Source organism: Tachypleus tridentatus, chromosome 13, assembly GCF_004210375.1.
Source record: "Tachypleus tridentatus isolate NWPU-2018 chromosome 13, ASM421037v1, whole genome shotgun sequence".
Classification (NCBI taxonomy): domain Eukaryota; kingdom Metazoa; phylum Arthropoda; class Merostomata; order Xiphosura; family Limulidae; genus Tachypleus; species Tachypleus tridentatus.
The window spans coordinates 257,724,383-257,748,659 of NC_134837.1; the positions used below are offsets into that span (position 1 = coordinate 257,724,383).

The following is a 24,277-nucleotide window of genomic DNA, read 5'->3' on the forward strand; positions in this document are numbered from 1 at the left end:
TACTTTCTTTGTGAATGGTCTTGCAACATTAAGTATAACATATATGCCCAGTTTAAACACATGAATATTTTGTGTCAGGGCTGTTCCATGCTTCTCTTCTGAATACATCAAATAACCTTATGAGGTAGTTCTGATATATTCTGATGTGAAATGCTATTTGCATATTTTAAATCATTTTAATATAAGGTATTCAACTGTTTGTCAATTTACATAAGTTTATTATTGTAGTCATTTTCATTTAAAAAACAAAATTTATACACACACAAACTGATGCTGTGTTTGACATCTTTAATACAAAATGGAAATGAAAGACAAAATTAAACAAACCACATGTTTAAATATACATTCTATCTGATACAACAAATCAAATTATAATGACCACACAATCATGTTCTCAATGTTATATATAAAACTATACAAGAATGTCCTGGTATGCTAAAACTAAAAGAATAGGGATAGCCAATCATTTGTTTAATAATATGGTAAAAATATCTAAGTTTAAACTAAAGATTCTATTTTGTAATTATTTATCTCTTTCTAATTGATATAAAAGAATTACAGAATTAACTTGCCAACTGGTTTGTAATAACAACAGCTAAATAAGTTAATAACATGAGTTTGCTATACAGTTCACTGATATTATATAAACTGTACACACAAAAACAAAATTTTAAAAGGCAGAACTTCATGTATCATTGATCAAAAAATGAATGGCTTGTCTTTGTTATTATCTGTATTTATAACCACTGTTTCCAACCCCAATAGATTCGGGCTAAAATATTGAAATCTGTTGCTTGGTCAATGAGACATGCAACCTACAAGAAAAAGAAATATTCATAAGCATGAAGTGATTTAAAATACAGCTTAATAAATGAATTAATAAACATATGCCTCTTACATCCAGTTAGCTAAAAAGTACTTATTTTTAACACAATGCAAAAGTTATCAGAGAAAGAAGTCCCATTAGAGGAGACCAAGTATCCTATAATGATACAACTGTTCTATGGACATAACAGCAATGAATAGCTGGTGAACATTATACTATATAGAAGAAATCATGTAGTAATAAGGTGGTATAAAATTGTTAATTATTTAGAAATATATTGTAACATCTCTAGTTCTATTGAATGTAAGTCTCTTGGATATGGAATCAAAATTTACAGTACAATCACTTCCTGTAATATCATAAATTTTTGGAGTTGTGGTCTAAACCAGCTTTGAGAACTTCAATGAACTGTAATGGTTTGTTGAATGGAAAGTGGATGATGTTTTTGCTACCAGTACTAATATAGTAATCTCAACAAGAAAGACTAAACCTAGGTAACTCTGCTCCTATGCACTAATGCAAGACTTTAATATGAAGTGTAACTAATAAATGCAACTTCAGAGAACCAAGTAACTAAGAAAACAAACATTAAATAAAACAAGTTTTATGTACTAGCCCCAAATAAACTGTAAAGAAGAAGTGCTGGTTAAAATAAAAGTTCTCTTTTAACTATTTCAAGTCTAAGGGTAATTCTTCTAACTCTATTATCAAAGTATCCAGTATGCACTGCAAATTTTGAAAGACAAAAAACAAAACTACAATTTAGTGACCAAATTATAACTAAAAGTGTTCATTTGGAAATATTATTTATTTTTAATAAAATTACTATGGATCTGTTCGAAATACTATTATAAGAAAAGAACTGCTGCAGTCATAATTCTTTAACATTTAGCAATCAGTAAGCTCTACTACTTACATATCTTTTCAATATAATATAAGGATGTTAACTCCATATTCTTTTATCTTTAAATTTTAATATCTTTTATTTCTAAAAAAATTGTAATTTGCCTTTAACTTAAGATATGGATAGATTATTGTCAATATTTCTTAAGATGGAGAAAGAGTATTCCAAATAAATGACAACATCTAACCTGTTGCTCTATGGTAAGGCCAGCTTTTGGTAACTTTGCTCGAATATTGTCTTCTTTGTCTCCAAGACAGGTTAACCTAATCTTACTGAAAACGTCACTTTTAGAATGTCCAAGGGTAAGTTCTTCCCTAAAACAGACAAAAGTGTAAAAAACATGATTGCTGGAGAGATCAACATCATCAACATTGTTATTGGGGATACATTGGAATGTAAACTTAGTTTGAACTAAAAGATAAAGCCTGAGATAAATCTTATTACATTATAATACTGAAATACTGTTCATGTGATAAAATATTGGCTTTTCAATATTTGAATTTAAAAATGTTTAAGCAACAATGGTTTTAGGCTTAATACCTAAAACTTTTTAAGTTATGGATTATGAAATAAAACAGTTCTTATTATATTTAATAACTTGACAAATGCATGTTAAAAAAAATAACAAAAAGCATTGTTTCATTCACACATACAGAAGATTGTTCAAGAACTACAGTAACAATAGAAGAATAAGTGTCTTGGGATTACAACCCTATTACCAAAGGTACAGATTATGGACTTTAGTTTTATAACAAATTATAGTGTTAGAGACTTTTGCATAAAAATGCACATGTGAATGTTGCCCCCTATAATCTTTATATACTCTCCACAATCCATCAATTGTACATGTGGATGGCATCATTTAAAGTCACAGAGGTCAGTGTAAGATGTCTACAGATATTGTGTTATGAATCCTTATTTGTATTTCCCTGTTAACTTGACCATTTGGCTGTATGATTTTTCTCAATGGGATCATGCTTTATTGGTATGCAGTTCATACTAAGTTCATATTTCATTACAATATAGTATGCAAAGTTTATTGATATTGAATAGTTATTATTTTCAGTGACCATTAACCTCTTGTTAAAAACATTTGCAAGTGTTCTGTAACATTCCTGAAATTTCATATTCTCCTAACATACTAGGTAGTGCTTATACAGCTTTTAACAGTTAGTCTTTTCTCTATATGATTTAAGAGAATATTGTGAATAGGTTTTGTAAACCTATATCCTTGTGAATTATTATATTTACAGTTCTTAGCAAGGCTTCTGTTTTAGATGCAGTGAATCATTGTATTCTTGGCTTAAATCTGCTGACAATATGCAACTAATAGCCACTTGTGGATTAGCCTGAATTTTTTCTCAACTGGAAACATGCCATCCCTTTATAGTTTTGACAGATATCTTTGTTCTAAATGCTAAAATATCTTGCTTTGCTAGCTCTCATAAGGAGAATTTTGTCCTAGAAAGTCCTATAATGTAAAGTTTCATAATGTTTAACTTGGTTTTCACGACAATTCTCTGAATACAAAGTTCTAGGACAAGTGTTTTGTTTTTAGTCTTTTTTAATTCACCATATAGTAATCTAACTTAAGTATATGAATAATGTTATGACATTAAGCCTAATTCATCTGTTATCTTCCTTCACGAAGGTTTTTAAGTTGCTCAGCCACTTTTGAAGAAGACTTTAGTAACAGAAGAAAAGTAAACCTCTGTTAGCAAATCACAAGATTCTTCTAGTTCTTAAATACAGTGAAGAAGGAATTTGAATCTTTTCCTTTCATCTGTTGTATATTTAATAATAAATTAGGTACAATGTCATAATAATATTATTTAGGTTACTGTGTGATGAATGAAATACTACAAAAAAAAAAGCCATAAATATTACACACGTCAATAATACAAAAAGCCTAACTGTAATTCTTTGGTTCGCTGACCAAAGGTTTGCTGATGAGCCATGAATAGATGAAACTGCAATCCACAGTAAATGGTATGGACAATCAAGAAATATGCTATGCCTTTATTTCACAGATTGTCCTTTCAATTTCACATATATATATATATATAAAGTTCTACAGTGGGATTGTCTAAACAAATGTATTCATACATCTAACAGAACCATTTGCCATATTAAACAGTTACACAACCATGTATACACAAGAACGTAGTGGGATGCATTACGTGAAAGGAGTTATGTACAATAACTTTTAGCTGTATACACAACAAAACTTCTACACTAGTTAGTTATGTAGCCTAAGTTGATCTAAACGTTTTTAACCACATAAGTGACAAATTTCTGCTGACTAACATGGTTATGTAGCAAGGATTGATTCCCTGTAACTTCTGATAGGCAAACTGGACCCGTTGCTTGGGGTACCACTGTGTGTCATGATCCGCATCTAAGCAACAGAATTAGTACAGATATTTAAGATCAATAAATGAAAAGTATATACATGCCACATTTGTTTAGCAACTTAATTTTACAAAAAAGTGAACAGTTCATTTGATGAGTAATTTAAAAACAATTATACATGTACTAAAGAGATAAGATGTTTAAGATTCACAGCTACAACCTAATTTGGGAGTATTATTTGTATCTATTAAATCCATCGATTTTTGATCAAGTTCTGCACATTGTCTTCTACACAACCAGCCATTACATACAAAAAAAACCTAACAACACATAAACGTAGTAAAAATGGAATACACCTGAAGTATGGTGTGTAAAGTTATAGAGATGCCAAACTACTTAATGATTCAGGTGGAAGTTATTTAATGGTGAGGAAATAAATTATAAGGTTATTTTTTTTGTATGGAGGACAACTGATTAGATTGTGTGTTAAATAATTATGTTTTTTTTCATAAATTGCAACCAATTATAAAGACTTTACCATTTTAATGTTGTTGTCATACAATATTGTGACTCACTTTTTCAAAACTTAAAATTAATCTTACCTATTTACCAATAATTTCATTTAACCAAAGCAACTAAATTTTACAAATTTAGCAGTGGAAATAAATCTAAACAGCAAACTGGTATTTGCTTGTTAACAAATACAAACAAGTTTTGAAATAGACAACTGCAAACCTTTAATTACTTTTAGAATAACAATATATGGAATTTCGAAGGTTGACAACAATAATGACCAACTGTGAACTTTGTATAGAGCATGAAGCCATGCATTTCATTCATAAATTTTTATTTTGCCATGGACAACAACCACCTTTTATCTGTAATTTCTGTAGCACTACATCACAGATTTTCTAGCTATGGAATAGCTAATATCTCAAAGACCCCTGAAACTGGCCTGTGAACTCCTAGTGAGATCCATAGAACCTGCAACTTACACATTTAAGACTTAGATACTGCAACCAATAACATTTAACAAGTTAAAAAATATTTGTATTCATTTTAAACTTTCAATAAATATATCTACTATACAAAATTTACCTTCACTTGCCTTTCCCTCATTTCTTTGTTTTTGTGCCCAGTTCTAAAAGACAAGAGAGATATAATGAACTTGTACACAAAGTATTGAAATAAATTATGTAATTAGTCAACTGAAAGATAACAAAAAAAAGGTAAAGTTATCTAGAGAAGGTCAAAAGTAAAATAACAGATAATACAAAATTATTATTATTCATTTTCTAGCATGGTGCATTGAATAATCCTTATGTATTTGTTCTAGAAATATGAAAATAAAAATAAAAGTCTCATATTTAATGCAGTCAAATGGAATAAAACACAAGTGCTACTTCTCTAACATAAAAAAAATTTAGAGCATTTGTGCCGTGTTAGCCACCTTTGTAACTTAACTGCAGCAATAAATAGAATCCATGAATTTTATTTGCATCACAAGGTATCGGTAGGTAAGCTTTCTTGGCAAGTCATCAAAAAGTAAGCCTGCTTTTTTGTTTTGGAAAATACTTGAAATGAACAGCTTTTTAAACTCTAGAATTACAAATGAGGTATTCATGCACTCCACCCGCTTTTTAAATACTGTTTTCTAAATTACTTATGTACTAAAATAATTGTAAGTCCATAGCTTCATTGCAGAAAAGGTCCCTGATAAGATACGAGCCACAAGAACTACATCACAACTAGTGAAATTAATCACTCTAATTACTGTTTGGTTTTCTTGTTGTTTTTTTTTGCTATGAAAATACAGTTATTTTATCTGATATTTTAGTCAGTTCTTTGCCATGAGTTTTGAAACAGTTAAACACATAAGGTTACTCAGCATGGACTACACTACTAGAGAACGTATATAAACAAGTTGGTAAGTTCTGAATTAACAGAAAGCTATCCAGTTCTTAAATTTTAAACTCCTAAATTTTTAATCTTTCTACACTAACTTATTAAAATTGTTAAGCAAGAAAGACCTTCAAAACCTTAATTTTTTATCCAAAATCTTATCTAATAAACTGTATATTTATCCAGAGTAAACAAGTTATTTTTTATCCAACATTTTTAGCCATTTCTTTGCATTGTAAGAGACAAAAATATATAAGGTCATTCAGTGTATACAATGTGAATCTTGTCAATAACTGGTAATTTGAGGGTTAACCACTAACTGTATCATCTACAGTGCACCATATTGTAAAATAACACCTGATTAATTTTAACAGCAAAGAACAGCATTATAACAGCATAATATTGTTACTCCTATGGTCTTAAAATATTTTCATTTCAGCTAAATAACTAAATAAAATGATAAATTAGTGAACATGATCTCTATCTGATCTATTTCATCCATTGCCTTTCTTAACAAGTGACCTTCTAGCCATCACAAATATTTAGTTTACAGTTAGAATCAAGTAATTTCGTAAAAGAAATAGAGATTTGACCTTTGTCTGATATTTAAAACTTGGATTTTGGAATTATTTTGATATGTTATATGCAACTCAAGGAGAATTAAATAATCAAATTCGTCACCAGTACAATCTCTTCTTTTATGAGACTACAAAGTTATTCCAACTTTTCTGCTCAATTAGGGCTCAAAACTTGCTACTTTATCAAGTTTAGTAACAAAGAAGACATGCATGACTTTCTCTTCCAAGTTACTGTAATCATTCATCACAGACATCTAAAATCCAAGACTTTTGCCAAATTTTACTAAGTTTTTAAAATCAGTCATTACATGATCCCAGCTTGTATGATGAAAACTTAATGGGCAGTCTTTCACCTAGGGTACTCAAATGCGTAAAAGTTGACATGAAAAGATTTAAATGTTCTTACTTTCCAATCCAGGGTCGGTTCCTTAATGAATACATCCATGAAATTCAGAAGCAAGTCACGATTCTTCTGCAAAGCTTTCAAAGCATGGATCATGGTGGCCTCGTACAATCCCTTTTCTTTCAGAGGCAGCATTAGATTTAAATACTGAGGTGTCAGTCGGAAAGGTACTAGTTCTGGCACAGGCAAGAACTGGTAATAAAAATCATTGTCACTCATATATGTTTTTGGAAAGCTTAAATATAGCAGGTTCTAAGTTAGCAATTTTTAGAAATTCCAAAACAGTAAATCACTGAATCAATGTTTTGATCATCCTCAAAGATCTTATTTCCTTCTTACATACATCTACTGAAAATTACAGAAGTATTTTACTGAAACTGTTTTACACAATTTATTTACAGCATATGTATGCATTTCAAATGGAACAACTTAATTTTAGACAGCGAAATACGAAAAGTTCTTACATGTTAAACTTTTAAAGAATCTTCATCATTAATGTTAAGAGAGTTCTGTCACTTAAGTTAGGAAACATCCATAATAGAAGATGAATATGGATCCTTTAAGTAGCTTTTCCGTAAGCCTAAGAATTTATGAGTTAAAGTGCAAAATAACATAATAATATGCCAAACAAATTATGTATTCTACAACTTCTGTCAATGAGGTCTTTTGGGCAATACTGAGTATTGATGATAAAGACATTATTTATATATCAAAATTATGTTAACAAGAACTGTTTTGGAAAACTTTAACAACAATTAAAAATGTGTCCTATATTTATAATTACCTGAGTTGCTGACCCAAAAGCATGGCCAAAATCAATGCCTAGCTCTTTCCCAGTGTCTGTCTTGATCAGAAAATTACCAAGATGACGATCACCAATTCCTAAAAGCCACTGAGATATTGACAGTACAGCATGAGATATTACAAACTGAGATCTCAAAGTGAAGAAAGCCTCAGGGCAGGAACTAAGCTTCATAAAACCACGTCTGAAATACAAACAGTAATACGGTGTAATCTTGGGAAACCTTTAAATCATCCTAAAATGTTAGTTTTAAATAAAATACAAATTATATTTTATAAATAGCACATAGAAAAATTAATTTTCAAGGATTAAAAGAAAAACGACAACTCTATAGAGAAGCTTCAACCAAATAAACACGCAAATTAAATCACATTGTCACAAGACATCATGCTTATTGTGGAAAAACTAAGGTTTTTAATGAAGAATATCATTCCCATTACTAAAATAAATACAAATTTCTTAATCTATGTTAATAAAATAATACACATCGCTGGACACTCTCAGGAGTAAGACTTTGATTAATGATTTGGCCTCAATGGAGAAATGAGAGTAGAGATACAATTATACCGAGTCTCACAGTGCAAAAATAGCATCTCTACCAAACAATAGTAAAGTTAATTTTTAATTCACTCTTAATGTTTAGTTTATGTAAAATTAAAGTTAATGTTAACTATTTAGATACTCATACATTAGATAATTACAATTCATGCCATGCTTTATATATGAGCACACCAGTATAACACACTCTTTCTTTCATTATCTTCAAGGAGTTCACTCTTGTTAAGTAGTTTATAATTTGAGCTCTAATTGAGAACAATTTATGGAAATGGAGATTTAAAAACCACAAAAGTATTTTCAAATTTTGAAGAGTCTTAAGAGAACCAAAGGGCTTTTTTTCTGCTCAATTGATAAGATGGAATTGCTAATAATGCAAAGTACACACGAGTACTAAAGAACAACAAACACGAAGAAAATTTTTATTGAAAATATTTTTTTCTATTTAATATATTTTGCAGTTTTTACTAAGACTTGCATCATCCTGGTACTTGTTAATGCAATAATGTTTTTGTCAAAATATATCTGTATAAAACAGTGACCAATTTAAATAATTCAAAAATGTATTAAAACATACAGAATAATAAAATACTTCACTTGGGACTGAATCTGTGACGAGTCTGTTTACTGTTAAGCAGTATATATATAAATATGTCATTATTTTCATCAACATATTCTTACATAAATATTGCTATAATGTAAATAAATACATGTTATACCAATGAATGATTTATATGAAATGAAAAATATACTATTTTATATTTAAAAGACAATTATGGTAGTAATAATTACTTCATTATATCATTTGGAACAATGTCCACCACTTCTTGAAATGCTTTAAGTGTCTCCTTCCTTCCAAGTTTTCTGTAAGCATTTCTGCTTACTTCAGAAGCCGATTTGTTCAATGGTTTCATGTAATTGTGAAACCTTTTTTCAGCCTGCTTGCTGGAAAATTGAAAGCACTTACAAATATACATGTCAATCAATGTGCACAACTGTATCAGCTAAAATATACATATACTCATGTAAAACCATCTCCACCATTATAATTGTTATTTGTAGAACAAAAATTTCTGAGAAAAATGAAAATTTGTTTTTAAGAACAAATAAATTAGTAATGAGTAGTTAGATAGACTTCTTGATCTATCAAAATTAAATCTTTAATTAAAAATTGTGCCATAAGTCTTACAAAAAGTTAAAACAAGTGGTGTAATAATATACAGATTCATTAAATCATAATTTTATCATTTTCACCTTTAAAATCAGTAAAATATTAAAATCAAAGTGTTAATTGGAGACCCAGCAGGTAGAAAAGTTAAACCATTTAATTTTACTATAACGATACAGTCAAAATCCTGTCGAACAATCTTTGTGGTACTATACTACAATTACAGAACTTTACAGTTACATGCAGCACTTTAAATAATTTCATTATTATCCAATTTACTACAAAACAACAGGGGGATCAGGTTTTTGTTTGTTGCAAAAGCTAAACAATGGTCTATCAGTGCTGCACCCACAATGAGTGTTGAAATCCACTTTTTTGCATTATAAGTCCCCAGACTTACTGTTGAACGACAGGAATATCAGGTAAAAACTTCATTTCTAAGAATGGGATTGAATATTTTCTACTATATCTATAAATTCATTCTTCTGCAAACAAAAATCTGCTGGTGTGTTTAGGCACAAACACACTTTTTAATGAAACTTTACATCAACTCTGGAAATTTTGTTGAATATAATTACAATATTTGGGATGGTGGGATTGTTCTTCAAGGAGAAACTAAAATCTCTAAATTTGTTTTCTTTGGAAAGGAGAAGGTTCAGAGTGGATTTGATGTTGAGGTGTTTAAGATTATTAACGGTTCTGACAGATTCATTACATTTTGTGTTTAGTAATGAAAACAACACAACAATTCAAATGTTGGCAGTGTAGAGTTGTCTACAGTTTAGACAGTATTACTTTACAACTAGGGTCACTGGCTTTTAAAATAAGCTGCCTTCAAAGGTGGTGGAGGCAGAACATTTAACCGAGTTCAAGAATAGACTGAACGAATACACGAGTAATAAGGGTGGTTACAGTTGGAAGCTAGAAGGAACATCTTTGAAGGGTTAACAAGTTCCTGTTTGTCCCTCTAAACCTTTATGAGTTAACAACAAATATTTTAATATTATAAATAAACGTGTTGATCACGCATCATGTTTAATTCTTACATTCTTTCCTTGTCGTTGTTTGTGTAAATATCTTCTAAGAACTGGTTCAGCACAACTGTATTGTCAACCCATTCAATCAGCCCAAGTCTGAAGAGTGAGAAAATATAATTTTTTTCCTCCTTTAATTAATGTTAAATGTTAATCAAGTATAAAAACTCACTTTAGAAAAACACAGCTTACTTTATACTAAAATTAACATATTACCAAAACTGTGTTTTAAGACTCATAATGTAGGTAAATTAACATGTGGAGTTATACACAGACTGTTCTCTATGTCAAAATACTTTTCTTTTATATAAGCTTTATATAAAACACAAGTATTAGTGTTGCCCAATGAAGGTTCTGGTAAGGGGGCTGAAACCTTGCAAATAAAAGTATTAATGTAGAAAACAACTTGTGTAATAATTCTACATATTAACAAAACTTACAAATTGAAGAATATCTTTAACATAAGAAATATTAATTTTGTATCCTTTAATAAAATAAAAAAATCACCTAATAACAAGATAAACAAAAATGATTTATCAAAATGAATTGAAAAAGAACAAAGAATGTACACAACGATGGATCACTTCAACAAAATTATGCTTTCAATTTATTTAAGAATATTTCTTTATTTAGGATTATATGCAATATATAAAAATTAATGAGGTAAAAAAGGTTATTGGTCTATGTATCTAAGCATATATGTAAGTCTGATGTTTATTTACCTGGTAGTTAATGGAATGACTTTATATGTGGCTAGGCTTAGATGGCGACATGAACATGCAGGATCATTTGCATAAATATCATTCATCACAGAGAACAAATGTTCTATCCTGTTGTCCTGGCGAAGATCTTCTTGTGCTTTGACCAGACATCGATACTCTTTTTCATCATTTCCACGGATTGTGAGTGTTCGTGGCCTGGTGATGGAATTTAGAATTCTTATCTGTAAAATATTTGAATCAAGGACTAAAATCACATCCTGAAAACTAGAAATATCATAATTAGTCTAAAATTCTATAAGGGCATATGATAGGCAAGAAATTCCAATCTGCTGTGTTTACAACTCTATTACAATAACAGAAACTTTATTTGGTGGGTAATTTGTTTTCTTGTACAACTCTTGATTCTTGCATATGCATAATACTCTCTCTTCTTCTGTTGAAAGTACAAGAACATACTGTCAAAGGACATTGTACAAATTTGCTATTATGTGCTTAAATAGCACATCGTATGAAACATGGTACAAAAGGAATAACTGTTGTTTTATAAGATGTACTCACACTCAAGCAGAAAATGTAATTATTAGATATATGTTTTCACCAAGAAATAAATTCACACCATGACTGCTGTTTGTGTCAGTGAAAGTCTGACCTAGCACATGGACAGTCATCAAACAACCAATATTTATGTCAGATGATGTGAAAAAAACAACATATCTGACACACACACACAGAAAGTAGATTATAAATTAAAAAATATTTTTGTAAAAATTAAACTATAATAACATAATTTAAAAAAATAAGTAAAAACAATTACCATAACCCTCAGCTTCGTTTAGTGTTTGGCAAATGACCAGAGGTTTCTTTTAATTAAACACTGCATTTTAACTCTGTATTGCTACTACCAAGTACAATAAAATATAAATATCATAACTTCTAATATACTAAGTGTATGTTCATGAAATTTGTCAAGCTTTTAGTAAGCTTAAAAATCAGATTTTTTCCATAAGATATTTTTACTGACGTTTCATCTGTGAATTTATAGTCGGAGTATGGCTCAGATCCTGTCTAGCCTGAATGCAAGGTGATTTTTTCATGTTAAAATTAAAAATACTTTTTATCTCACAGTTTTCATATTTCATTTGCATAACTTCTAGAACCTCTTAAATAATGTTTTTCAGTAAAACGTTATGTTTCGTCTCTTATTTTGTCTATCCTAATACTATACAGACTTGGTTTATTTCACTAATCCTGTAACAACCACATACAAAAAATTCTGATTTTCCCTTTTTTGTTCTATAATAACTGCAGCTTGTAACAGAAAATTACAATTATTTACACCAAATAGCTTTGGGCTCAAAACAATCTACACGTTTTTAATGTTTTGCTGTTTCATAAACTAAGCCTAACAACTAAACCCAAATTACAAGCTTTAAAAAAAAACCAACAACTGTATGCATAGCTAAAGTTACAAGCATTGAATTATGTAATGCATGTGCATCTCAAAAGCAGACCTTGGTGAGAAATGTTTTAAGTTTTATTAGTTAGCCTTTGAGTTTCTAATTTTTACATTCTAGTTAGTTCTATAACAATAAATAAAATGAACTTGAAAACCAAGAAATTTAGTACTTACACCTGGTGTCATGTTTAGCCCCCAACAAAACTTAATTCTACTTTTTTTTTGTAAACCTGATGGCAATAAACAAAATAATTTTTATTTATTTCAAAATATGCAACTAAGAACATAAAACAACACCATGCATAAAGCATAATCATAATTTAACTAACTTGTTAAATAGGCAAGCAAATCTTTTAAGCCATTTATTTCTTAGTTAGTAAGTCAGTAACAATGAGCATGTAGGTTGCATAATTTAAACACCGTCCTCAGAATGAGTTATCATTATATGGAAATCAGTAAATAAAAATCCCCTCTCATTTGGCTAATAAATAATCTAAGAGGAAATGCCAAAGAGAATTACTGATATATTCTGAAATATGAAAGGATGGCACAACATATGACTGACTTGCTGGTTTATATCCCTGTAAATCAAAGAGATAGAAAACTAAGTAATAAGAATATGTCTTAGTAATGTTTATATTATAAATTTACAATTTATATTAAATGCAGCAAATCATATAGGTATGATGAGAAACCTGAAAACGGACAAATGAGAACAAACAAGTTTGACATGGTACAAACAAATGATGATTAACCATTTAAATATTTCCTTTTGAAATTAAAACTTATAGATAATAACAAAGCTTGAACTAATAACTATGTTTTAATACTGAGTTTAGAAACACACATTAAAGTTTCAATGTAATTCTGTAAAAATCTACACATTTTGAACTTCCCACGTTCAGAGCGTTAAAGCAACTCTGGCTGAGTTTGTAGTTTTTAAGCTCTCATATGTACATATAGATAATCTGATTTATCTCTAAATCTCAGCATGATTTTTATTGTAATGACTTTGATTTTGTAATTCTTAGAGTTTCCTTTGGTGTCACATGTTAATATGTAGCTTTGGAAGGTTATCTTTTTGAAACGAAACAAAAAAGCTGTCTGCAAACGAACAGCTCACACGCTGAAATAAATTTATGTGATCAGTAGGAACAATTAACTTGCTTTGTTGGAACAATATACACTTGTATTTGTAAACAAAATAACATGAATAATACTAAAAACAATATTAATTTACATGAATATAAAAACAAATATATACTTACACCCTGATCAAATCCATACACTTTCACATGATACTCTGGTATGGGCTTTGATGTCCCAGTATACTGACCTAAATAAATAAATGTAACTGAGTTGATAAAATATTACATTTGAAAAACAACTTTATATAGTTTTGTTTCTATATACAGAAACCTGAAATGTGATTGAATTATAACTTATGGATGACAAAAATATTGTTAATGAGAAATGATACAACTTAACTTTTTATTAGAATACAGTACATGATTAAGAAATCTTACACCTACGTGGCATTTCAGAATGACTAAAAAACGTTTTCACCAAAAAACGAGGGGACGGGTAAATGTGGTTTTAAAGTAATTTATTGTTTTAATATATCTCAAAATGAATCACTATTTTAATATTATACCAAAAATAGTTCAGTTAATATTTTAAATGAAATGTTTTATGCATACCTTCCTGAGAACTGAGAACTTTGCCAAATTCAGAGCTCATAAAACTGTATTTTTCTGATACTTCTTGACACTGTGACATTGAACAACAGAACTATACAGACCAAAAATTATGTTACTTTTGGTTCAGCTACAAAATATGCAAACTTTGACTCTTTTGTTGCAGGAATTACTACAACATTTGCACTTGCACAAAAAGGGTGACCCAAAAGAAATTATCTCAACAATATCTATTTTCTGATGTTAATATCTATCGTGACAATTCAGAGAGAAAATAAGACAGTGATTTCCTGCCACAACTGTTTAAATTTACTGCTACAAAGAGTTTCATAAAATAGTTGTGTTCAAAATGTCTTTTACCTGTTATGTGGATATAGAACACTTTATTGCATGATTCAACTATCTCCAATACTAAGAAAAAACAAATATTCACAGTGCATCAAAACTCCATTACTTTGTCATCATGAGTGTGTGTATCTAAATAAATATATGTTGTCAATACATCTATATGAGCAATTCTCCAAATACTTGTAAACTCATGTTTTGTACCTGGGATTTCAAGTTCATCTTGGTACTTGAAAGGATGAAAATCACTCAACCACAGCGATATGTCCTTCAATCTGACACTACCCACATTCAAGCAAGTTTTTTTCATTTCTTCAACCAAACAGTTTGATTTTTCAAAAAAATCCTACAGAAGATATGATTTATTAGTTAAATACTTGGGTTAAAATTAAACAATAAAGTAAATTACAGGCACTAATACAGTATGAATAGATATTAAAATGATAACTTCTGAAATGCATATTTTTTTTAATATACTTTATGGAATTGGAAAAGTTAACACACGACTAAATAAAAGCATCAAGTATGTTTGTTTGTGAAATTAAAGGTATGTAAATACATTCAAATAATTAATCAATATCCAATTCCCAGCCCATACATACATTATCATGATGGACCTGAAAAGCTCACTTATTTAAACATTAATATTACAGAAATATGTTGATTATATGAAGATTTACAGTCAAATATTTATGTACAAAATTAAACAAAATATCAGGAAATGAAATCATTTACAGGCATAATATTTTTCAGTTAGCAGATATTATTAAAATATATTATTATTATTACAATATGTTAAATATTTCAAATGTCAGTATAAAAAAGCAAACAATGTGAGTGATAAATTTTGGTTGTAAGGACAATTATAAATACGTGTACATAATTATCCTATACGATAATTAAATAGTTTGGACAGTTAAACAGGTTTGTATTCCCAGTTTCTAAATCAGGAACAATTCAACTGGCTTTGATGTTCAATAGTGGTTATAAATAAATCTTACGTAATAAGACCATTAACTAGGTTTTTTGCCTTTTAAAGAATTTTTGTATAAAAAAAAGGGTTATCATTTTGTGTGTTACTATGGTCATGCCATTGACTAAAAAGTAAACCAGACAGGGCAATACAGCCTTCTTTTATACCATATATAGTCTACAATTTAAATGTTGTTACACATTTTGCCAGTTAATTGGTAGATACCACTGCATATTATGCACTTACATTAAAGACCTGTCAAGCAGATGTATACAACTGAGGATAGAACACTTAGGTGACTTGAGCGTAAACATCACGTGAATTATTTTAAGTTTAGATCTTAATGTCTTACAAATATTAATGTTTTCTGAATGATACTGATAATAGAATAGAATATATAGGGTAAAAATAAAGTTGATATCTTACTCACGTTTTTTCTTTTCATTCATTGGTCCAGTGTGATTATGTTTAGTTTTCCTCAGTAAAGTCTTACTGGGTTAATGGTTACCTGACAGTTACCTGACATTAGCACTTTTTTAAAAATTTGAAGAGTCACAGATGGGGCATACAACCCTCAAATTTTGTGACAGAGCAACAGATTGTTTTACTACAGGATGGTGTGAAGAATTATAGTTGAAACAGATCCCACTGTTTCCTTTAACATACAGGTGAGGAAGTAACCGGCTTGTCATCTTTGATTTTAATCATTATTGAAAAAGAGAAGCTAACGTACTGATTGTTCAAAGATAAACTGAAGGTTTTGGTTCACATGATTTTACAAATTATTTAGTTCTACAGAAGAATGATTCCAAACACCAAAAACAGCATCATTGTAACAAAGACAAACTATTTATTTGTAGAGGAGCATCATATGTAAAGCCTCTGATCCTAGAACGTGCATGAAGATGATTAGCAGAGTAAAGCAAAGTTATGAGGTAGTTGATTTCAAACCTAAAATAGTTATTTATGAGAATCAAAATATGTTTTATACATCAGTTAAACCAAGATCAAGGGTTGAATTTTAATCATGAAGATTTTCAGATTTCAAACTAAAATAGTTATTTATGAGAATCAAAAAATTTTAAAATTCTATAAATTTTAAATTTTTTCTGTTCTGGTATGCTATAGAATTATCTAACATATAAAGTCAACAAAATACTTCTGTAAGGAATAGTATTTTGGAAATTGTTGTATAAATTATCAAGGAATAAAGTAGAATAATTCAGTAATGAACTGTAATACCTGTATTAACATCTTTTCAATCAGTTATGACATTCATTTGCAAGGGCTGTTAGCATTAAAAACAATGTCTTCCTTATGAACTTTATATAAAGCATAGAATTTGGGACACTGCAAATGTCTACTTCTGAGAAACAAATGTAATTTGTCATTTGTTAGGTTTTTAAAGTCCGAATTTAATATATTTTTGCAGCTGTTTCTTCTTTTTTAGTTTGGTGATTATTACAAACTTCAAAGTATGAAGCACTTAAAAGCAAACTACTAGATTTATGAATGTAATCTTTTTCTATAAAGAGAGTGTCAATTCCAAGTTCATCTAATACAGTTATCTATTCTCTACAGGACAAAATGAGTAGATTTTCATTATGCCCTATATAACATGAATTAATTTCCATTCAGTGTGTGTGTGTGTGTCAGTTGTTGGTGATTGTTTGTTAAAGTCTTTGAAGGGATTCTTAAGTTCAATAGCACGTGTATCAGTTACATCTACATCACTTGTACTTGTGTTGTCCATATATCCCTCGTTTTTTTTTATTTAAATCATAAACAGTTTGAAAGGCTATTTCAACATCACATTACAAGTGATGGAAAAGTTTAGTTCCTTAGATATAAAATGTTACTGACAGTAGCTCCACCGTAATTATTACAATCACCCATTTGAGAATTAAAAAATAATTTGAACAACATAACTTATTTTTTTGCACAGTAATAATATCTGTAAACATTATCTGAAAAGCATAATACACTATAACTACTGGAATTAGCATGTTCAAAACTGCAATTAACATTTATAGGTATACAATATTAAGTATTAAAGAGTGAGGTAGATATATAGATAGAAGAGTAAGTACACAATACAGGAGATTAAGGTAAGTACACAATACAGGAGATTAAGAATAGTGACAATGACTGAGAATAAGGTAATACACAATACAGGGATTAAGGTAAGGATTTAAAAATACAGGAGATTAAAGTCAAGCACCCTAACCATACAGGAGATTAAGGTAAGTACACAATACAGGAGAATAAGCTACATATACAGTAAAGGAGAATAAGGTAAGTACACAATACAGGAAAATAAGGTACATATACAATGCAGGAGAATAAGGTAAGTACACAATACAGGAGATTAAGCTAAATACACAATACAGGAGAATAAGGTAAGTACACAATACAGGAGATTAAGGTAAGTACACAATACAGGAGATTAAGGTAAATATACAATATAGGAAAGTCAGGCAAATGCACAGATAAGAGAATAAAATAATTTGTTTGTTCTGAATTTTGCACAAAGCTGCATGAGGGCTGTCTGTGATAGCAATCCCTAATTTAGTAGTAAAAGACTAGAGGGAAGGCAGCTAGTCATCACCAATACCTAGAACTATAGGCTACTCTTTTACCATAAATATGAGATTGACTGTCACATTGTAATGCCCCCACATGGTTTGGTGGGCTGAGGATTTAAAACCATGAGCTGCAGATTGCGAGTCAAGCACCCTAACCACCTGGCCATGCCGACCCAAGATAAATATACAATATACAAGAGTAAGATACGTGTACAATATGTTAGAGTAAGATAAATACATAAGAGTAAGGTACACATACAGTGTACTAGAGAAAGAAGATTGTATAATATAAGATAAATATAGAATATAGGAAAGTAAGATAAATATAGAATATAGGAAAGTGAGATAAATATAGAATATAGGAAAGTAAGGTAAGTGTATAGAGGGGAAAATACTGTAAATGTACAGTATTACTCACAATTACTCACAAGAGTAATTAATTACTAACCATGGATATAAAAAACAAATGATATGCTATTAAACCATTGATGTTTATAATATACCTTTGTGCTCATTGACAGAATCTTGCTTCCATTCTGTCCACATAAGTCAACCACCTTCTTTTTGTACTTCTGAAATGAATTAAAAGAGAAACCTCTCATCAAATAAGCATGAAAATATTTTCAGGGTGTTTAAAAAAAGCTTATAAACAAAATCCTTACAATAAAAAGAAATTTTAAGACTAAAAAAACCTTTAGAACAAATACAGAAGATTGGGCTCAAGGTTCTCTAATAATTTTTATTTTATAAATGGAAGTAAAGAATGAAAGATAAATACTGTTATACTGTTCATAATTGTGCCAGCTATCTTTGAATATGCAATATCAGAAGTATCTACTGTTTAAGTATAAAAAGAGTGCAAAACAACAGGTCTTGATCTACAAATATTAGTAGTAGGCTGTAAAGCATACTTCTGTTTAAATAATAAAATAGGACTATCATCAAAACAATAAAATATTCCTGTATGGCTTTTCTTATTCTTATTAAGAATTTATTTTTATTTGTACAAGAACACCACTAGTGTTACTTAGTCACATTTTTATTCTTATGCAATATCAGAAATTCCAATCAAAATTAAATAAACCATCACAAACTTAAAAAAATAAGCAATAATTATTTTAAATTTAAAAGAAATCAGGGGATTGCTCATACCTGTTCAAAGTTAATAAACACTAATCCCATTCCAGGTCCACTACTGTTTTGATCACCTGTGTCAAAAAGTTCTTGCCACATTTCTTGAAATTCTTTCTGGATTTTTTCTGCATTTTCCTTGAATTTCTTCAAAGTAGTAATATTACGGCAAGTTTCCTAAAACAGTTAAATATTTTTATGTTAAAATTTAGTTATAAAATACAGATAAAACTTGTACAAACAATTAACCAAAGGCAAAGCCACATCCATTAAAAAGGTCCTTTGTAATGATACTGGATTCAGAGAGAAAGTAAAAAAAAACCAAATAAATGGTGAAGAGTGTTTCATTTTGCATTTGTATTAACAGCACTTTGAGGGAATTTATTAATATATGCTAAACTTCTGAAATATGATTTTAGAACATAATATTAAATAAAACTTTGCTTGTGCATTAAAAATTAAAAAAAGATTACTTATATGAACAAACACATTCAGAATCTTTCTTCAGTTTGTCAGGAAGTACAGATGATACAAGTTCTTTCATTAGTTGTCAAGTTTTAAATGTTTTGAAATTCAGAAAGATTGTGACTTATTTCTTATGAATAAGTCAATAATCCCTATCTATATGAATATTATTAATAATCATGAAAACAAAATTATCATGACAATAAATTAACCTATGAACCACATAACAGTAAAAATCTCTATAGCATATGTCAATAATCAAGAAAAACATTATCAGAACAATATGGATGTGTTTGTTAACAGTAGACAATTAACCTACTGATGTTTAACTACTTATCCCAGAGCATATGGATAATTTTTTGTTAATTATTAAAGCAATAAAGCAAAAAAGATTAATTTAAAGTTGTGAAGATATTTAAAAAACACTTTTATGAAACCTAGAAATATATACAGCATGAATTATTATGATTAAATGATACAACTTTGATGGTTATTTAACAAATTTTTGTGTTGAAGTCATAAAATTAAATCAATTTACTAATACAACAGTAGCACATTTCACCTAACACTAAAATGATACCATTCAATACAGTAATTAAATCTAAATAAAGCATGATGAATGCATGAAAAGTTTTAACGTGATTTTTTTAAAACGAGGTTGAACGGCCATTATTAAACGTTTTGGATCAAGCATTACGTAAACCATCAACTACACAACATGATAAATAATATACTGATGTAAATGAAATATATTTAATGTTGAATGAAACAACACACGTGTCATCAACTAAACAACAACAATATGAACAATATACTGGTGTGAATAAAAAATGTTTAATGTAGGCCTAATCAGCTGTGATAACAGATATGCACCACTAGTAATGATATGGGTTTGAAATTTTACTGGTGTATTTTATCTAAAATTTATAAATTTATTTGGAGGTGGCTTGGAATATTTTCATAAATAATTAGATGTTATAAAATTTTATGAATTAGGATTTGAAAATGTCCCTGGGTCATATTGAACAAATACGATAAAATAGTGAAATGCAACAGTTGAACATACACAGAGTAAGATTTCATGACATACATTTTGCAAATGACAACTGTCAGTGATGATGAGAAAATCCACTTGTAAAGAAAAATATATACGTAAAAACGGTTGGTTTGGGTTGAGAAAATATTTTATGTAGAGGAGCAAACAACGTTTCAACCTGACGATGACCAAAGAAGGTCGAAACGTTGTTCACTCCTCTACATAAACAATTTTCTCAACCCAAACCAGCCGTTTTTACATATATAAATGACAACTGTATTAATAGTTGTAGATATATAAACTTCACTGATATTATTTTGTAGCAATAATTAAAAAACAAGGGAAATAGATACAGAAATATTACTACCTTGAAAACACCAACAGGAACACTTAGATGGCCAAGAGCTTTTATGAAGTCATCCACCAAGGGTATAACACCCATCAAAGACTCAATCCTTGAAATTAAAGTAAATTTTAAAATAAAATATTATTAAAACAAGCAATACTGGTAAAGAAATCACTTAACAAACTGTTTATATTAACTTCTACCTGAAACTGAAATTGTATGTCAGTATTTTATTATAAAACAGGTAATTGAATTGAAAAGTTGCAAGGTACCTGTAAATCAGAGGAAGAGAAATGAACATGGAAAAACAGAATATTCTAAATTTGTGTACATTAAAAACAATCTTACATGGTAATTTCCCTGTACTAATTTATTTATCATAAAAGTTCAGTTCTATGAAATGCTATATTAATTTTCAGAACTTACTTTTCCACAAAAGCTTTGTTCCTTTTCCCAAGATTTGAATTATCAAACTCATAGCCTTTGCTACTGAGCCTAAAGGGATAGACTATAGCCTGGCAAAAGAAATGAAAATGTTGAAACAATATGTAGATATACAGTGATAAATCTTCTGCATTACTTTTATTCCATTTATTTACAGAAACTTATTGCATATCAAAAGCATCATTATAAAACAAATAAATATACTCAGACTGCACACCCTTGCCTAGCCACCCTTTTATAAGATTGCATGCATTTATATTGGATAATATTAGATTTTACTTTTGAAAACTGAGATAATCCATTTCAGTTCCAGAATAATCATGATAATTTATAGTAGTTTTATGAGGAGTCTCAACCTTAATGTGTCCATGAAATTTCTTATAAATTCAATCACACTTTTCACAGTTATTAACTCAAAACTGAAAAAAAATTCCTACATCTTCATTATAAAAAAAATGCTGCAGAGTAATACAAAATTTGGATTCAGATATATATCATTATTAAATTTCAATGAACTGTTCCATAATAACTTCCCATCAAATGTAAAGGTTTTGTGTAAATTGATCTATCAGATCGATATATTCATACCAGAAACATAGACAAACAAACACAGAAATATGGACCTGACTACAATACAAGTAAAAATAATATTCCAATACAAAACATACATATGGAAAAAAAAATGCATTTAGAAAATAATTACAAATAAACCAAAATGTTTTACTGTTGAAAATTATGCATTTCCTGGTAGAAAATAACTTTTTTAAGACTGTCCTGCAGAAAATAAGAATCAGTATCCTTCAAAAGAACTTGTCTTCAAAACATTAAGGTTATTATGACATAGTAACAACAGTACATTTCCTAAACATAGTGAAGTATAAAAAAAACTGTCACTATTAAACCAATGTCTTGATTCATAAGATATATCAAAGATGATTCTCTTGTGGTCTGTTTACCATTGTATTTTGTCATTTCATATGTTATTTCAATAAGAAAAATTGCAATAAGTTTATTTTTAAGCAAAGGAGACTGACTGCAATGCACTGTTGGCAAAAATGTTTGGGTTTTGATGCAACTGGTGAAACCAGTACAACAGAGGCATAAGTTTGCTAAGTCGCCATGAGGGTATTTTCCATGGATGTTACTGTTCCTTGTCATTTTACTGAGTTGAGAAAAGAATGCTACCATAAAAAGTATCAAAAGGGAGATATTCAGTTCAACCCAATTTATTTAACAATAAATTCATGCATGTATGGACTGCTGTCATTAAAAATATTTATATAATAACTGAACAACAAAAATATGTATTCAAAACAATTCTTCTTTCCATTCACATTCCGATCTTTGAAACATTTCAGTCAGTGAAAGAAGCCCCACTCTACTTGTGAACTTTCTCCACAAAAGGAGATATTTCTCTTTTTTCTAAATTTGTTCTCAAATTGACCACTCAGCACATATGAAGACTGATATATCAATGTTAACATCGAAATTAATTTTTAGAAATTGCAGAAACTGAAGATCTTTTCTGTAATTTTAATATAAAAGATCTGGGAAATTTAACTTTTATATAATTTCTGAAGGAAGTACTGAAAATAAGTGAGCTTGTTTTTTATTATGCTAATTTCAAGTTATTAAAGTAAACGATAAGTAAGGAGATGTGTCTCTATGTTATCCAAATCTGAAGTTGTCCTTGTTTTGTCTTTTTTTTTTTTTTATCTCCACTAAGTTCTTAGACACGTAACACTATTTTACTCTAGCAACTCTACACCATAATTTGATACAAAACTTGTTATTGGTCTCAAGAGGTATGTTCTATCTTTCAGCTACAGTACATCCTGGTTGTTATGCTTTCCTTAAATTATATATATAATGAAAGAAAATAGCTCACTTAAATGTTTCAACACAGACCCAGCCAATCTCAGTGACCATGTAACTTGTTTCTATATCTCTTCACAAAATTTGGCAGATTTTCAGTAGAAGTTAGAAGTCTTTCACTCACACAAAAATCATATTTTTAGTGAAGTATTTTAATACACTAAAAAAGATTCGTTCATGAATACACTGAGTATTTTTTTTTCACTGGTCTGTGATCTTTGTGTTAATATTAAAAATACTTTTCTTTCTACCAAAAATCTCTAACTTCATTTGTGTAATTTTAAAAACCTCCTAAATACATTCCAAAGGTTTGTTTTCAGTAAAACTTTACATTTTGTTATTTTCCCTAACTTATATTTGTACAAAATTGGTCAATTTGACTGACCTTGTAACCACCCCAAAAAAATTGAAATAAATCTAAATTACCCATTTTTCTTTCTAGAATGATTTCAAACTATAACATGAAACTACACTTGTTTATTCTAAACAGCTTTAAACTTTGAACAGTAAACATCTATTTATACTTAAATTTTATTGTTTTATTACTTTTTGAACCACATCTACTTACTACTATTCATGACATTATAAGTTGTAAATCACTTGGGGAATGTAGAACTTGTACTACACTTTCAAATCACATTATTTATGAACTACTTTGAGCTGCTCAGATGCAAGTCT

At 29.2% G+C, this 24,277-nt stretch overlaps 1 protein-coding gene across 3 annotated transcripts in view; it reads right to left on the reverse strand.

The window, feature by feature from the left end:
* Window positions 1-272: 272 nt before the first annotated feature.
* LOC143238700 (DNA-dependent protein kinase catalytic subunit-like) overlaps window positions 273-24,277 on the reverse strand; it is a 191,160-nt gene continuing 167,155 nt past the window's right edge. For 2 of the 3 annotated variants that reach the window (XM_076479155.1, XM_076479154.1), the window contains 15 exons: window positions 21,707-21,795; window positions 21,302-21,389; window positions 19,455-19,610; window positions 18,806-18,874; window positions 14,949-15,090; window positions 13,971-14,038; window positions 11,247-11,467; window positions 10,537-10,623; window positions 9,115-9,267; window positions 7,750-7,951; window positions 6,969-7,157; window positions 5,181-5,223; window positions 4,038-4,128; window positions 1,918-2,044; window positions 273-815 (listed from right to left, as the gene is read on the reverse strand). In XM_076479155.1, coding sequence (XP_076335270.1) covers window positions 738-815; window positions 1,918-2,044; window positions 4,038-4,128; window positions 5,181-5,223; window positions 6,969-7,157; window positions 7,750-7,951; window positions 9,115-9,267; window positions 10,537-10,623; window positions 11,247-11,467; window positions 13,971-14,038; window positions 14,949-15,090; window positions 18,806-18,874; window positions 19,455-19,610; window positions 21,302-21,389; window positions 21,707-21,795 — 1,803 coding nt within the window. In that variant the 3' untranslated portion in view covers window positions 273-737. The remainder of the gene's footprint in view (window positions 816-1,917; window positions 2,045-4,037; window positions 4,129-5,180; window positions 5,224-6,968; window positions 7,158-7,749; window positions 7,952-9,114; window positions 9,268-10,536; window positions 10,624-11,246; window positions 11,468-13,970; window positions 14,039-14,948; window positions 15,091-18,805; window positions 18,875-19,454; window positions 19,611-21,301; window positions 21,390-21,706; window positions 21,796-24,277) is intronic. The other variant, XR_013020719.1, reaches the window with a different exon arrangement.